Below are 18,291 nucleotides of genomic sequence, written 5' to 3' on the forward strand. Positions count from 1 at the left end.
GGAATGTTGAAAATATTTAATGTACTAGTTTATACTTCAAATAGTATTTTTGTAATGTGTAACATATATGATGATTATGAATTGTAGAATGTACTCAGAACTCAACATAATGCCATGCCCACTCCAGAGTTAATCATTTTCCTGAATATTGTTTCATAATAATTTCTTCCTACTCATCTGTTCATGGTAATACAGGGCTCTGTCTCACATGTGTATAGATGTTCCATAATATTTGTTGCAGAAATGAATATTCACTGTCTTTCTCAGCTATTTCTTTCTTCATGTCCTCCCCCCGCCACCCCGCTGATGATGTTCTACCAACATGAAGAGAAGAGATCCCTCTTTAGTATACTTCTCAGCTTAGTAAACAGCCCAGCCTCCTAGCCAGTTCTGAAGCCAAGTACAAACCAGCCTCAGTCCCTCCTTTCCCAGGGCCCACCTCCAGCATTTCTACAACTCCATTCCCACTTCTGGCCATCTTGTTCTCTTGTCTGCAAAGCTGTGAGAGCCCCTTTCTGCTTCTGCTCTTGCTGCCTGCAATCTGTTTTCATGTTGTAGCCAGAACTCTCTTTTTTGGGAAACACCGTCAAACCCTAAATGCCTTCCCCTTGCTCTTAGATCAAAACCCTGCCTTCTCTCCACAGCCTACAGTTCTCTATGTGCCATGACCCCTGACTACCCTTGAGTTCACGTCCCACTCCTCACCTCCTCACTTGCTCATGACACTCCTTCCATCCGGGGGCTGTTGTGCTTGCTGGTCCCTTAACCTCCCCCAACACTGTTTCCCAGGACCGGTGCAAGGCTGGATCCTATACAACGCTCCCTCTACACAGAGCCCATTTCCAGCTGCTACCCTCACTGCCCTGCACTCAGCACACTCAGCCTGTGGACCTGGTCACTGTCAGTCACCCTCCTCGACACCATGAATTCCGCTGCAGCAGGAAATCTGACTTTGCTAAGGGAAAAATTATTCTGACACTTTCTAAAATGGTGAAAAAGTAGTGAAAGTGTTAGTCGCTCACTTGTATCTGACTCTTTGCAGCCCCATGGACTGTAGCCTGCCAGGCTCCTCTGTCCATGGAATTCCCTAAAAAAGAATATTGGAGTAGGTTGCCATTTCCTTTTGCAGGGGATCTTCCCAACCCAAGGATCGAACCTGGGTCTCCTGCATTGCAGGTAGATTGTTTACTCTCTGAGCCACCAGAGAAGCCCTAAAATGGTAAAGATGAGTTTTTAGTCAAGATTATCACAATACGAGTATTACAGTAGGGAAGAGAGATTGGCCTCAATTCTGAATACAGCAAGGATGAGTGGGGATTTATAGCCAAGGAATAGAGAGAGGTGGTCATTGAATGGAATATTGCCAAGAACAGACATCAAGGCTGGGGGATTCTCTCTAAATTAAGTTAACAAGATTCTTGCTAAAACTGGGCCAGACAGGCCATCGATGGACAGGGGCCAGGGTTGAGGCCTAGTCAAGGAGAGGACTCAGAGGAACCTGACTCAGATTTGCTTAATGAGAGTCTTTTTGAACTTCTTGTTCTTTTTTTAATGTCTCTAAATAACACTATCTAATATAAATAAAATATATAGTATATAATATTATGTGTATATAATAGATTTTAAATATAATTTCAAGCAAATATAAATATGCTATACTTTCTCATAGCCACATTTTAGAAAGTAAAAAGAAGCAGGTGAAAAGAATTTTAATAATATATCTTATTTAATCTCATATGTACATTATCTTTTCAATACATAAAAGTGAAAGTGAAATCACTCAGTCGTGTCCAGCTCTTTGCGACCCCATGGGCTGTAGCCTACCAGGCTACTCCGTCCACAGGATTCTCCAGGCAAGCGTATTGGAGTGGGTTGCCATTTCCTTCTCCAGGGGATCTTCCTGACCCAGGGATCGAACCAAGGTCTCCTGCCTTGCAGGCAGATGCTTTACCCTCTGAGCCACCAGGGAAGCCTTTTCAATACATAACCAACATCAAAATTACTAATGAGCTACTGTACATTCATTTCTTTGTACCAAATGTTGAAAACCCAATGGTGTTTTACACTCATGGCATATCCCCATTCAGACCAGCCACATTTCAAGGATGAGAAGCTGCATGTGGCCCTGGGCTACATATTGGGCGGTGCAGGTCTGATGATTGTAGTGGTGACTGCACCAAGGGTACCCAATGAATGTCCACTGAATAAATGGACGCGTGAACTAAGAACAGACTTGATTCACAGAAATGGTCATTTGCTTTCTGCAAGTGTTCAGAATATGTTGGTGCCAAGTTTTACTCCAGAGGCATGTATAAACAGAGTATGTGTTGCTTGATATGGGAAGGAATGGATATTTCAAATAATAAGAGAATATCACATTTCAATTATAATTTAATTCTTCACTCATCTTTGTTTTATAAATACCCAGAGGTAATAAAGGAAGAAAGCATAGCTATGAATTTTATCCATGAAGGAGTTTATGCAACCACAAAAGTGTTTTTTCTTTTTTAACCAATTAGGTATTTTCATCTATTAAATGTTTTTCTTAAAGTATCAGATTGCAGTTTTCACAAGATAAATTTTACAAGATTATTTTAAATATCTGGTTTTCTTTTGTTCCTTTAAATTCATCATCAGCTTCTATATTGGGTAGCTACAAGTGATAGCATTTGGCATTGTTTATTTGCTGTAAAATGTCAGAGCAGTAAGAGCTGGATTCCTCAATTGGGAACGGATGCCTGGATTTATTGTACATTGTGTGGCTTCAGAATATTTTTTCTGTTATTGTTCTTCCCTCATCCAGTGTGTTAAGAAAAAGTATTTTTCCTATTTACCACATAGGACATGTCTGTCTTTTCTTCCTGTTTACACTGAAAACATTCAGCTGTAGCACTGATCTCCAGTGAAATCTATTGTGGTGTTTCTGACAGCTGTCAAATTCTGAATCAGATCAGCCATATACCCACTAAAACACCCAACAGTCCAGAAGACTCATGAATATGTTTATCAGATATGCTGTGTCTTATATAGTTTTACTGCTGTCTTTATAAATCCAGGTAAAAAAAAAGAAATAAGAATTAGAGAAACAAACCAGGCTTTAAAACAAGAGAGAGACTGCATTTTAGCTCCAACTTTATGAGGGATGGGAAAACAATATATTCTTCATCCCTTTTCCCCTCCAATTAGATTTCTCCATAGAGACAAAAATGTTTTTGATTTAAACCTTGAATTTTAGGGGCAAGCTTTAAAAAAGCCAAATCAATGCTAAATCAGAGGTATTTACAAGATCGACAAATTTAAGCCAAAGTGGATACTTAAAAGCTCATATAGATCTTTAGATGATGCTCTCCCAGATGGTGAATTAATGTAATTTTAGCAGGAAGCAAAATTGCGCTAATATGCAGTACTGCGGCCTCGCACTGACTTAATGTATCTGTACCCACCACAGTACAGATGTTGTATATCATTTTACTGCCAGTTTTTCTATACCACACACTGAAGAATGGGATATGGGAGTACAGCAAATTATGATTTTAAATTTTGACTAGTGACTTGTTAGAAATTGAAGCTTTCTGTGAACTGTGTATAGAAATCACATCGGGTGTGTTCTTTGTACAGGGTGTGAAAGGCGACTCGGGTCCTCGTGGTCCACCTGGCCCAAAAGGAGAAAAGGTACAGTATTTACCCAGTCTTTTCTCAAGAAAACCCTGAGAACCTATGCAGTGACTTTTCACTGATCTGTTTAACAGCCAAAATGTAATTTTGTTAAAATTAACCAAAGGCTATTATGTTTAAAAAAAAAAACTGAACAAGAAAAGCCTTTTGGTTCATTCAATTAGTTTGAAGAGACTAAATGCAGTATTGCTAGTCAACAGTAATTTGTGTTTATAAGATTTCCCCTTTTTCTCCCTCGCTCAGCACCATTAGGTATTCATTCCATCACAAATTCGCAGCTATGTCCTGCGCTGGGGAACTTTGCCAGTAGCACTGAGATGCTACCATGGTGAAGCAGGTGGCCTGTGTGGGGAAAGAGGTTAATTGTGCATCTCAGTCTTAATCTGAATGCCCCTCTTCCTGCCACAATTTCTCATGTCATTTTATAGTGGCCTATCAGCAGGGACCTTGAAAAGAAAAGTACGAGATAGTAAAAGCAAGAGTTGTTTTGAGCAGGTCATTGAGTGACTAGTTTGATGGCAGTTGTACATATGGGCATTTTGCACTGTATTTTGTTCTTCATTCCCAACATATTTAGAAATCTTTGTCCATCTCCAGTATTTACCTTTGCAATAAAGTTGGCTGCAAATTGCTCCCCAATGACTGATTTAAACTTCATCAATGTTCTTTAACAACTATTGGTTATTTTTCTTCAGTTGTTCCCAATATAATGATTACACAAGGCTAAGTCTTCACTTTTCAGGTGATTTTGTTAAATGAGAAAAGAGAATGTTGTAGAGATCCTCCCACATGAGAATACAGTATCCAGTGGCCCCTGCCACAGTGTTGGTTCCATAATGTCCACTTGAAGAGGGGTTATGGCAGTGATACTTGATTTTTTTTTCTTTATGCAATAACTTTATTTAATTCACCATCAGCACTCTGGGGTTCAATATATTTATCTACAAAATGAGATTTGATGAGATGGAGGGTCTCTAATTGTCAAATTTAACATTCTAAGACTTACCTTTTGAAAAAGTGAAAATGTTAGTTGCTCTGTTGTGTCCAACTCTTTGCTACCCCATGGACTGTAGCCCATGAGACTCCTCTGTCCATGGGATTCTCCAGGCAAGAATACTGAAGTGGGTTGCCATTGCCTTCTTCGGGGATCTTCCCAACCCAGAGATTGAACCAGGGTTTCCTGCATTGCAGGCGGATCCTTTACCTTCTGAGCCACCAGGAAAGCCCCCCCTTTTTTTTATTGAGGTATAGTTTAATTTGCAATATTTTATTAGTTTCGTGTATACTGATCAGCATAGTGATTCATTTTGAATCAGCATAGTGATTCAAAAATTTTATAGCTTATATTCCATTTAAAGCTATTATAAGATATTGGCTATCTTCCCTGTGTTGTACAATATATCCTTGTAGCTTATTTACTTTGTGCATACTGGTTTGCACCTCTTAATTCCCTACCCCGTCTGGCCTCTCTCTGTGATGCTTGATCTTAATGACCAAGACTTCCCATGAAATAAACACATACGGTGACACAATAAAGCATATAGGTGACATATTTATAAATTGAAAAATAATAAACATTTAGATTAACCATATTCTTTAGATTTTGAATAGTTTTTCAATATATCTACCTGGTAATTTGTAATGGTCAGCAAAGCAACGTTAGTATTTAAAATTTCATGACTATAGGCAAAGCCTCTTACAAGTGTTCGCAAGTGCAAGGCCAGTTCAGCAAAGCTTTAAAAGAGGCAATGGGGCTGCTGGAGGCGTGAAATGGGGAGACCCACTTATTATTTTTGCTGACCCAGTTATTATTACTGTGCTAACTTTGTCAGAAATATAATCTGTCATTGTGACATTTCCCAGCTGCTCCATTGGCAAGTAACCATATTTGAAGAGATACTCTTTCTAATTTTGGATTAGTAGACAAAAGAATAGAAATTAGATTATTTTAGCTTTTCAAAACAAGTTCTGCTGCTGCAGAAAGCATGGGGATGCACAAGGTGATTTTTATATCATGATAGCTAAAAGCATGTAATAAATTTTTCATTGTGAAGACACTTTTATCAAGATAAAATTCTAGTTTTCTTTCCATCCAGATTTATCTAGATATTGCTTTGATCCATTCTTAAAATTTGTAAATATGTGGGCAAGAAGGGACTATTGGTAATTGCAGCTTTTCTTTCATCCTTTAGGGAGATATGGGACCGCCAGGACCACCAGCCCTAACTGTAAGTATTTTTGAAGTCAAAATTCATAACTGAAATATGTTACCCTGTTTACTGCTCACAGTACATCGTGACTATACCAGAATTTAAGCCATTGGATATTTTGAGAACTGAAAGTGACTTCAAAGTAGATCTAAGCAAACCTCCAGATTTTAAAGATGGAGCTTCTACCCACAGCAGTGAAGGGCTTAACCTGAGGTCATGCAGGTAGCCACTGGAAAAGTCTGGAAGCAGTACTTAACCTAAGCAATTTTCTCCACCCTCCATATGGTTCATAATTTTTCCCCTTCAAGTTTGATTATACATTCTTAACATGACATTTAAAGTTAATGGAAGCAGAGACAGTTCTTCTTACTCTAAAAACTATAAAAGAATAAACTATAATCACCCAATGTGTAAAAATAGCTACCTGTTTAAACTGATTGTTACATTCTCAAAAACCCATTCAAGTCCATTGCTTTTTCCTATGTGAGTTGCTTCTAAGATTTGAAAATGATAAAATAGAGATAGTTCAGCGACAGATTTATGAGAAAAGTTTATAATGTCCACATAATGGCATTGCTCTCAATTAAATGGTTCATCATTTATTAAACATTTCATAAATACGTAATGCTTTCATATTTGGATACAATTTGCTGTTATAGATTTTCTTCATAGGCCATTAAGGTTTCTCATTTAAGTTAAAGATTTGGTCTGAGAATGACACTAAGCTTAATGGAAAAGAAGAAAGATGTTTAACTAAGATCATGTGTAGCCTGAGGCCTCTCAAATTTTATGTTGATATTAGCTAATGACATAAATTAAGAATTTAAATCATCAGTTTCCTGAGACCTATGCTGATCGTAGAAGACCAAGTTTAAAGAAATCTTCTAGCATCTGGATGAGGATCCTCCCATTTGGGCAGCACAGGACTTGCAAAGGCTATGTGGCTTTGATAACATTTATATTTATCTTTGTACTTGAAAGTATCATTCTGAACACTATATTAATACTGTCTTACACAAATAATCTTTGCAGTGCTCACTTAGAATGCAAATATTTCTTCATAAATGGAAAATCTAAGGAAACAAACAAATGACTTTCTTAGGAATAGCCAAATTCAATTTAGTGTGGAATTCTGTGCTTGAAGCTTTGATTTTCAAGATAGGAATAAAAACTATTTGAAAGGAGGTTTTAACTGCATATTATTCAATTTTTTATAATTTGTGGAGTTTATTTCTTAAATTATTTGGCAGTGATTTACTTCCCTTTCACTTTTTACTTTCATGCATGGGAGAAGTAAATGGCAACCCACTCCAGTGTTCTTGCCTGGAGAATCCCAGGGACAGGGGAGCCTGGTGGGCTTCCGTCTATGGGGTCGCACAGAGTCGGACACAACTGAAGCGACTTAGCAGCAGCAGCAGCATTTTATTTAAATCACGTTTATTTTTCTTCAACTGAGTTATGTGCTCAATCATTCCATGTAGTTATCTGATTACACAGTCATTTGCAACTTGTGTTTGAAGACTAAAATGCAATCTGTCTGTATCATTTGGCCTGATAAGCAAATTTGGCCCCTCAGCCAGAATATTATATTGGACTATGTCAATGTCAAGTGACAACTGACGTCTTTCTGCCAAGTAACACCCTTTAGATGTCTCTTTGCACTATTCAGCGGCCAGACACTAAAGGAGTACAAGCTGATTTTCATACTTATCTAAAGATATGAGAGAGACTCCAAAGTGGGAGGTTAAGAGAGTGAATTAGAAGGATGTGGAGCTTACCATCTTCCAAAACACATCAAAAAGACATCTACATGTGGTCAAATTGTCATTGAAAACTAGCAGAAGACCTCTTACACAGCCAAAGCTGCAAGAAAGATCCCCACATAACTGGTAGGATAACAAAAAGGCATTGGAACAGGACCAGTGCCCCTGGGAGGGAGCTGTGAAAGAAGAAAAGTCCATACAGATGACCTCTCCCCTTGGGAACCCCCTTCACTGGCTGGGAGGTCCATTTGGCCAGACAGAGGATCTGGAGGGGCCTGGACTCTGCCCATGAGGAGTCTGCATGTGCTGGCTGGTTAGCTGTCGGGACAGAGAGAGACTGGCTCTGATGGCTGCCACCTCAATGCACTTTCCAACCTTATATGTCCTTCAGGTGGAGCTGCTAGTACATTGAGTGGACAGCTGCTGAAACTTGGGCTTCTGTGGATGGACCCTGGGAACGGACTCAGTCTAGATGTGCAGAAGCAGCCCAGAGGGCAGGAGTGTAGTCCAGGCCTAACCTCCAGGCCAGGCTTACATTAGGTCAGGGACAAGTACAACAGAGAAAGGGATGTGACTTGAACTGCTTCTGAGCAGAACCGTGGGTGCCTGCATAAATGGTGCATAGGTTCACAGTGACCACGTGGGTCTCTATTGCTTCGGCACTCACCTCCTTGGGACAGAGCACAAACTTAAGGGCCTTCTCAAATGCAACCTTCAGGGCTTCTACTGCAACAACTTGGGAGCAGAGCCTGTTGTTGGCACACACATGGCAGGGTGTGGATTTACCATTAGAAAGCCCACTGTTAGTCTGCTCATGGCAGGGCACAGCTCCACTGGCAGGCTTTGTGAGTACACACACCATGGGGAAGAGGCTGATATCTGAGCCCATAATCAGCGCTGTCAAAGCAGAGACATGTGGGATCAGAGAGTCCTGCAGCAGCAGACTTTGTTGGCATGCACATCAGGTGAGAGACATAATCCACAGAATCACATGTCTCCAGTGGACGAGCCCTAGGGAGAAGCTTGCAATGGTTCCTTTCCCAGCAGAAGTGCTCCAGTTCCACCCAGCTCATACAAAGCCTGAAGCTAGAATCTAGGGGGACAGGCCCTGGGAAAGCCCTACCAAAGAGGCAGCTCAGGTCTCAGGTGGCAGCTCAGCCACTTCAATTTCTGCAGCCACAATGCCCTGATCCACAGGGCCAGCCTTACACTAGGTCAGGGACAAACACAACAGAGAAAGGAATGCAGCATGGGCTGCTTCTAAGCAGAACCTTGGATGCCTGCGAGGTGGTGCATACATCGCTGTGACCATATGAGCTTCTCTTGCTTCAGCACTCATCTCCTTGCTACAGAGCACAAACTCAAGAGCAGCAGAGCCTTCTCACACACAAACTTCAGGGCTTATGCTGCAACAACTGGGAAGTAAACCCAATCCCCAACAAGGCTGTGACAGTCACAGAGAGAAGAGGAGGCGCTGCCCAACATCTAGTGCAGGATCTCTACACAAAAGCAGTCATAACCTCTATCAAGGGGATAACGGCCAGCACACTCTGGGTGAAGATGTGACAGGCATCCCTAACAGAGACAGCTCTCAAGACAAAGATATTAGACTCACATAGTCTATATAGGGATGCTCCCACATAAAAACAGCCCTCAAGACGACAGTAGTAACTATTTCTTCTAAATTTGTAGAGTCACAGAAGTGTCAGTAAAATGAAGAAGCAAAGGAACTACTCTCAACAAACAGAACAAGCAAAATCCCCTAAAAATAATCCCCTAATAATAATCCTGAGTTGAAAAAAGTAATAAAAATGTTAAAGGAATCAAGAAAGATTTTCAATAGAAATGCAGGTCACTGTAACGAGGAACTGGAAACTATAAAGAGGAAATAATCAAAATTAGACAACTTAATTGCTGAGAGAAAAACAGAACTGAAAGCAGACTAAATAATGCAGAAGAACAAATAAGTGATCTGGAAGATAGAATAATGGAAATAACACCATCAGAACAACAGATAGAAAGACAAAAGGAAGCAAACAATGAAAGCAGCATATGAGATCTGTGGAATCATTTCAAGCATGCCAACCTACACACAATAGGGATCCCAGAAGGGAAAAAAAGATCAAAAATGTATTTGAAGACATTATGGCTGAACACTTTCCAAACCTAAAGAAGGAAACAGATATCCAGGTATAGGAAGTAGAGAGAGTCTTAAACAAGATGAACCCAGTAGACCCACACCAAAATATACCATAATTAAAATGACAAAAGTTAAAGATAATTCAAAAGTAAGGAAAAGAAAAACAAAGAGTCAGTTACAAGGGAGCCCCCACAGGTTGATTTCTCTACAGAAAATTTGCAAACCAGAATATACTTTTGGCAATATATATTCAGAGTTCTGAAAGGGGAAAACTTGCAACCTAGGATACTTCCCCCATTAAGATTATCACTTAGAATGAGAAACAAAGAATTTCTCAGACAAGCAAAAACTACAAGAATACAGCTTAAGTCTATCCTAAAAAACAATGAAAGATCTTCTCTAAATAGAAAAGAAGCAAGAATACATAAGAAAGGATAAAACCACAATAGGATAGGCCAATTAAAAAAAAAAATGACTAAACATCTTTTGAAGAAACTAGTACATAGATTTAAAACAATAAATATTTTATTAAAGCAACTATGACTACTGCTGCTGCTAAGTCACTTCAGTCGGGTCTGACTCTGTGTGACCCCATAGATGGCAGCCCACCAGGCTCCCCCATTCCTGGGATCCTCCAGGCAAGAACACTGGAGTGGGTTGCATTTCCTTCTCCAATGCATGAAAGTGAAAAGTGAAAGTGAAGTCGCTCAGTCGTATCCGACTCTCAGTGACCCCATGGACTGCAGCCTCCCAGGCTCCTCCATCCATAGGATTTTCCAGGCAAGAGTACTAGAGTGGGGTGCCATTGCCTTCTCCGAACTAGGACTACAGTTAACAGCAAAAAGATAAACATCATACTGTAAAATAGGATATAAAAAATCACAAAATGCAGAAGTAGGAAGTAAAGACTAGATTTTTTTTTTAGAATATGCCTGAACTTATACAACTATCAGTCTAATGCAAGCAGATATAATTCTGGGTTAACGTACTTGAAAGCCAGAATGACCACAAATCAAAAACATTCAACAGATTCACAAAACTCCAAAAGGAAAGAAACTCAAGTTAACTCAAGAGAAAACCATCAAACCACAAAAGGAAAGAAACAAAGAGAACTGCAAAATCAACTAGAAAATAAGGTTTAAAATGACAACAAATACATCTTATAAGTAATTGCTTTAAATGTGAATGGACTAAATGCTCCAATCAAAAGACATTGACTCAAAGGTTGTATTAAAAAAAAAAAAACAAAAACGAGTATATACAATATGTTGCTACAGGAGACTCACTTTAGGGTTAAAGATGCTATACTGATAAATGAGGGGGTGGGAAAAGATATCTCATGAGAATGAATGCAACAAAAAGCCAAAGATAGCAATACTCACATCAGACAAAATAGACTTTAAATCAAAGTGAATAACAAGGACAAAGAATGACATTAGATACTGATAAAGGGATCCATACAAGAAGATATTAGACTCATTAACATATTTGCCAACAAAGGTCTGTCTAGTCAAAGCTATGGTTTTTCCAGTAGTCATGTATGGATGTGAGAGTTGGACTATAAAGAAAGCTGAGCACCAAAGAATTGGTGCTTTTGAACTGTAGTGTTGGAGAAGACTCGTGAGAGTCCCTTGGACTGCAAGGAGATCCAACCAGTCCATCCTAAAGGAGATCAGCCTTGAATATTCATTGGAAGGACAAATGCTGAAGCTGAAACTCCAATACTTTGGCCACCTGATGCAAAGAACTGAGTCTTTGTAAAAGACGCTGATGTTGGGAAAGATTGAAGGCAGGAAGAGAAGGGAACAAAAGAGGATGAGATGGTTGGATGGCACCACCAACTCAGTGAACTTGAGTTTGAGTAAGCCTGGGAGTTGGTGATGGACAGAGAGGCCTGGCATGCTGTAGTCCATGGGGTCGCAAAGAGTAGGACACAACCGAGTGACTGAACTGAACATATATGCCAATGTAGGAGCACCTAAATGTAAATAATGTAATACAAAGCAAATAATGTAATGTAAAGCAAATAATAACACACATAAAAGGAAAAGGCAACAGGAGTACAATGATAGTGGGATACTTAAACACTGCACTGACCTCAGAGACCTGTCTTCTAGACAGAAACTCAGTTAGGCAGCAGAGCTCCTAAATGACACAATAGAACAGCTGGACTTAATTGATATCTACAGGAAACGACATCCAAAAAACCCAGAATACACATTCTTTCCAAGTGTACGTGGGACATTCTCCCACATACTAAGACATAAAGCAGGTTTCAACAAATTTAAAAGGGTAGAGGTTATTTCAAACATCTTTTCTGACCACAGTGGTAGGAAACTAGAAATGAACCACAGAAAGAAAAGAAGAAGAAGAAGAAAAAAAAAAAAAACAGTATGGAGATTAAAAAACACACTATGAAAAAACCAATGGATCAACGATAAAATGAAACAGGAAATCAGTCAAGACAAACAACAGTGAAACCATAGTCTTACAAAATCTAGCAGATGTAGCAAAACCTGTACTAATGGGGAAATTCGTAGTGATACAGGCTGTCTTCAAGAAACAAGAAAACCTCAAATAAACAACCTAAACTGTCACCTGAAAGAATTATAAACAGAAGAACAAAAAAAGTCAATAGTTGAAGGAAATAATAAATATCAGAAGGATAAATAAATTGAGATAAAAATAATAGAAAATATCCATAAAACTAAGAGCTGGGTGTTTGTTTTAAACAAAATCAACAAATCTCTAGCCACGTTCACCATCAAGAAGAGAGATAGGACCCAAATAATCAAAAAAAGAAATGAAAGAGGAAAAAAAACTACAAATACCACAGAAAAACAAACAAAAATAACATTATGCTGTGAACAGTTATATGCCAACAAATTGGACAACCTATTAAGAAATAAACAAGTATCTAGAAACATACAACCTTCCAAAACTGTGTTAAGAAGAAACAAATCTTTGAAAAAGATTGACCACTAGAAGTGAAATAGAATTTGTAATGGAAAAAAAAGAACTTCCTACAAACAGAAGTCCAGGACCAGATGGGTCTCTGGGGAATTCCACCAAATATACAAATAAGAATTTGTATACAAATAAGCATCCTTCTTAAACTATTGCAAAAAAATTAAAGATGAGGGAACACTCTTGTAGTCATTCTATGAAGCCACCATCACTCTGATACCAAAATCAGAGAAAGACACTACAAAAAAAAGAAAATTATAGGGGAATACCTTTGATGAAGATAGATGCAAAAATCCTCAACAAAGTGTTAGCAAATCGAATCCAACAATACTTGAAAAGAATCATACACCATGATCAAGTTGGGCAAATACCAGAGTCGTAAGAGTGTTTCAACATGCTCAAATCAACCAGTGTGATATATCACATTAGAAAAGGAAGAGACGAAAACCACATGGTCATCTCAATAGACACAGGAAAGCATCTGATAAAATTCAGCGTTCACTTTTGATAAAATCCTCTCACCATAGTGGGTATAAAGGGAACATATCTCAACATAATAAGAGCCATTTATGACAAACCCACAGCCAACACTGTACTTACCAGTGAAAAGAGGAAACTCTTCCTGTTACATTCTAAAACAAGCAAGAGAGCCCCTTCTCACTACTTATATTCACCATCGTTTTGGATGACTCGGTCACAGCAATCAGACAAGAAAAAGAAATAAAGCGTATCCAAATTGGAAGGGAAGAGGTTAAATAGTCATTATGCAGATGACATGATACTCTATATGCTGCTGCTGCTGCTGCTACTAACTCGCTTCAGTCGTGTCCGACTCTGCGACCCCATAGACGGCAGCCCACCAAAGAGTAGCAAGGACAGATAAGAAAGCCTTCCTCAGTGATCAATGCAGAGAAATAGAGGAAAACAATAAAATGGGAAAGACTAGAGATCTCTTCAAGAAAATTAGAGATACCAAGGGAACATTTCATGCAAAGATGGGCACAATAAAGGATAGAAATGGTATGAAACTAACAGAAGCAGAAGACTTTAAGAAGAGGTGGCAATAATACACAGAACTATGTAAAAAAGATCGTAATGACCTAGATTATTATGATGGTGTGATCACTAACCTAGAGCCAGATATGTTGGAGTGCAAAGTCAAGTGGGTCTTAGGAAGCATCACTACGAACAAGCTAGTGGATGTGATGGAATTCCAGCTGAACTATTTCAAATCCTAAAAGATGATGCTGTGAAAGTGCTGCGCTCACTATGCCAGCAAATTTGGTAAACTCAGCAGTGGCCACAGGACTGGAAAAGGTCAATTTTCTTTCCATTCCTAAAGAAACGCAATGCCAAATAATGTTCACACTACCACACAATTGCACTCATTTCAACTGCTGGCAAAGTAATGCTGAAAATCCTCCAAGCCAGGCTTCAACAATACATGAACCGAGAAATTCCAGATGTTCAAGCTGGATTTAGAAAAGGCAGAGGAAGTAGAGATCAAATTGCCAACATCTGTTGGATCATAGAAAAACCAAGAGAATTCCAGAAGAACATCTACTTCTGCTTCATTGACTAGACTACAGCCTTTGACTGTGTGGATCACAACAAGCTGTGGAAAATTCTTCAAGAGATGGGAATATCAGAGCACCCTACCTGCCTCTGAGAAACTTGTATGCAGGTCAAGAAGCAATAGTTAGAACTGGATATGGAACAAAGTTCCAAATTGGGCAAGGAGTATGTCAAGGCTGTATATTGTCACCCTGCTTATTTAACTTCTATGCGGAGTACATCATGAGAAATGCTGGGTTGGATTAAGCACAAGCTGGAATCAAGATTTTTAGGAGAAATATCAATAAACTCAGATATGCAGATGCCTCCACCCTTATGGCAGAAAGTGAAGAGGAACTAAAGAGCCTCTTGATCAAAGCGAATGAGGAGAGTGAAAAAGCTGGCTTAAAACTCAAGATTCAAAAAACTAAGATTGTGGCCTCCTCCCATGGCTTCATGGCAAATTGATGGGGAAACAGTGGAACAGTGGCAGACTTTATTTTCTTCGGCTTTAAAATCACTGCAGATGGTGACTTCAGTCATGAAATTAAAAGACGCTTACTCCTTGGAAGAAAAGCTATGACCAACCTAGACAGCATATTAAAAAGCAGAGAAGTTTCTTTATTGACAAAGGTCTGTCTAGGCAAAGCTATGGTTTTCCCAGTAGTCATGTATGGATGTGAGATTTGGACCATGAAGATGGCTGAGTGCCAAAGAATTGATGCTTTTAAGCTATGGTGTTTGGAAAAACTCTTGAGATTTCCTTGGACTGCAAGCAGATCAATCCAGTCAATCCTAGAAGAAATCAATCCTGAATATTCATTAGACAGATTGATGCTGAAGCTGAAGCTGCAATACTTTGGCCACCTGATGTAAAGACCCAACTCATTAGAAAAGACCCTGATGCTGGGAAAGATTGAAGGCAGAAGGAGAAGTGGAGGACAGAGGATGAGATGGTTGGATGGCATCACTGACTCGAATGATATGAGTTTGAGCAAACTCCAGTAGTTGGTGAAGGACAGGGAAGCCTGGGGTTCTGCAGTCCATGCGTTCAGAAAGAGTCAGACTTGACCGAGTGACTGAACAACAGCAATAGGAATAAGAGCAGTGTGCCTGCTCTTCCCATTCCTATTCAACATAATACTAGAAGTCTTAGCATGAGAAATTAAGGAAGGAGAATAAATAAAATACATCTAAATTAGAAAGGAAAAATGTAAAACTTTATTTGCGGATTTTATGATCTTTTATATAGAAAATTTCAAAGCCTCTAGCAACAAACTCTTAGAACTAGTAAACACATTCAGGAAAGCTGAAGGATATGTCAGTTTCATTTTTGTACACTAACAAAATACTGAAAAAGAAATAAAGCAATCTTGTTAACAATAGCATCAATAACATTCTAGGAATAAATTTAAACAAGGAAATAGTAAGATCTGTGTGTTGAAAACTACAGGACTTTGGTAAAAGACATTGAAGAAAACACAAATAAATAAATATATATGTTGTCTTCATGAGTTGGAAGAAATCATATTGTTAAAATATTCATACTCCCTAAAGCCATCTATAGATCTAGTGCAATCCCTATCCAAATTTTAATGGCATTTTTCACAGAAATAGAAAAAAACTCCTAGAACTCTTATGGAATCATGAAATATCCTGAAGAGCCAAAGCAGTCCTTATAAAGAAAAATAAGGCTGGAGGCATCACACTTCTTGACTTCTAACTGTATTACAAAGTTGTATTAATCAGAACAGTATGTTAACTGTTGTAAAAATAGGCACATACACCACTGGAACTTAACTGGGAGCCCAGAAATAAAACAATGCGTATACAGTCAACTCATACTCAATCAGGGAGCCAACAATACTCACTGGAGAAAACACAGTCTCTTCAACAGATGATTTGGGGGAAAACTGGATAATCACATGCCGAAGATTGAAGTGGTCCCTATCTTACACCACTCACAAAAATTAACTGGAAAGATTTAAAGACTTACATATAAGAGCTGAAACTATGAAACTCCTAAAAGAAAACATAAGGAAAATCTACTTGACATTGGTCTTAGCAATAAATTTTGGCTATGATTCCATAAGTACCAGTAGCAAAAGCAAAAGTAAAAATGTGGGACTACATCAAACTCAAAAGTTTGTGTACTGCAAAAGAAACAATCAACAAAATAAAAAACCAACTATGGACTGGCAGAAATATTTCAAACCATATATCTGACAAAGGCTTAATATACAAAATATATAAGAAACTCAAATAGCAAAATCCCAGATAGTCACATTGTAAAATGAGCAAAGGACCTGAATAGATATTTTTTGCAACGAAGACATTCAACTGACCAACAAGTACATGAAAGACGTTTTAGCATCACCAATCATCAGGGAAATGCAAATCTAAACCACAGTGAAGTATCCCCTCACACTTGTCAGAAGCAGTGTTATCATAAAGGCAAGAGATAACAAGTGTTGGCAAGGACATGGAGAAAAGGAAACCCTCGTGCACTGCTGGTGGGAATGCAAATCAGTGCAGACAGCATGAAAAACAGTATGGAGGTTCTTTTAAAAAATTAAAAATAAGACTATCATATGATTTAGCAGTCTGATTTCTGAGGATACATGCAAAAGAAAAGCAGTCAGTACAGTTGACCCTTGAACAACACAGATTTGAGTTGCACAGCCCCAGTTATATGCAGATTTACTACATGATCCATGGTTGGTGAAATCCAAGGATGTGGAACAATGGATACTGAGGATTGGCTGTAAAGTTGTGCACAGGTTATTTTTACTGTACTCCTAACCCCTATGTTGTTAAAGGGTCAATTGTACTTCAGGGGAATATCACATATCCATACTTACTGCAGTGTTCTTGATAATAGCAAGGACATGGAAACAACCTAACAGTGACTAGTGGATAAAGAACAGGGAGATACACACACATACATACACACACACACCAATTTTTAGCCATAAAAAGAAGGAAATCCTGCCACATGTGACAGTATGGATGAGCCATTGGGCTGTTGTACTAAATGAAATAGGTCAGAAACACAAATGCTATACGTTCCTACTGGTATGCAGAAGGTGAAAAAGCTGAATTCATAGAAACAGATAGTAGAAGAGTGGTTGGGAGGAATGGAGAGTGGGGGAAACAGGGAAATGGTCAAAATGCACAAACTTCTAATTTCATGATAAGTGAGTTCTGGAAATCCACTTTACAACATGGTGGCTGTAGTTAATAGTGCTGTGTTATATACCTGAAAGTCACTGAAAGACTGGGCCTAAACATTATCACCACACATATAAAAGAAAGGTGTCTACGTGAGGTGATGGAGGTGTTAACTAACCTTATTGTGGTAATCATTTCACTATACATGTACGTATCTCGAATCATCAAGTGGTGCACCTTAAACTTACACAGTCTGATGTATCAATTATATCCCAATAAATCCAGGAAAAACATGAGTTACTGATGAATTTGCAATGTCTCTTCTGTTGATATTTATAACTTACAAAGAAGATATTTATTTCTGTAAGCTAAAACTAAAATTCAATAAGTAAAACTTATTATATTAATAATAACATCCAAATTTGTTTGATCAAAATACAGTTTATTCTGAGATCATAATTTGAATTTATATTTTAAAAGATTCTTGATAATTTTTTCTGAAATCATGAAGATTTTGACCTAATAATCTTTTATTAAAGGTAGATATTTTATGGTTTATTTACATTAGTTGAATTATGGTATTTTACACTAGCTTTTTATGTTTAAATATTAAATAGAAATCCTTTACATTTAAATATTCAGAAAGTAAATTTTCTTTATTCTTTGTCATTTGTTGTTAAAGTCTTAACTTTGTGTAAATGTAGTGTATCTTCATATATATGACTTTTTAAAACTGTTGTGTATGTTTGTTTGTTTTTTTTGTGGTAAATCATCTCAGGTTTCTCTTCTTTTTTTTTTATCTTATTACTAT

At 38.2% G+C, this 18,291-nt stretch overlaps 1 protein-coding gene across 1 annotated transcript in view; it reads left to right on the plus strand.

Moving 5' to 3' along the window:
• COL19A1 (collagen type XIX alpha 1 chain) overlaps positions 1-18,291 on the plus strand; it is a 447,290-nt gene that overhangs the window by 216,456 nt on the left and 212,543 nt on the right. Inside the window, exons 13-14 of the mRNA XM_055534763.1 lie at positions 3,619-3,672; positions 5,868-5,903. Of these exons, the coding sequence (XP_055390738.1) occupies positions 3,619-3,672; positions 5,868-5,903 (90 nt within the window). The remainder of the gene's footprint in view (positions 1-3,618; positions 3,673-5,867; positions 5,904-18,291) is intronic.

This window comes from Bubalus kerabau, chromosome 9, assembly GCF_029407905.1.
Source record: "Bubalus kerabau isolate K-KA32 ecotype Philippines breed swamp buffalo chromosome 9, PCC_UOA_SB_1v2, whole genome shotgun sequence".
Lineage (NCBI taxonomy): Eukaryota > Metazoa > Chordata > Mammalia > Artiodactyla > Bovidae > Bubalus > Bubalus kerabau.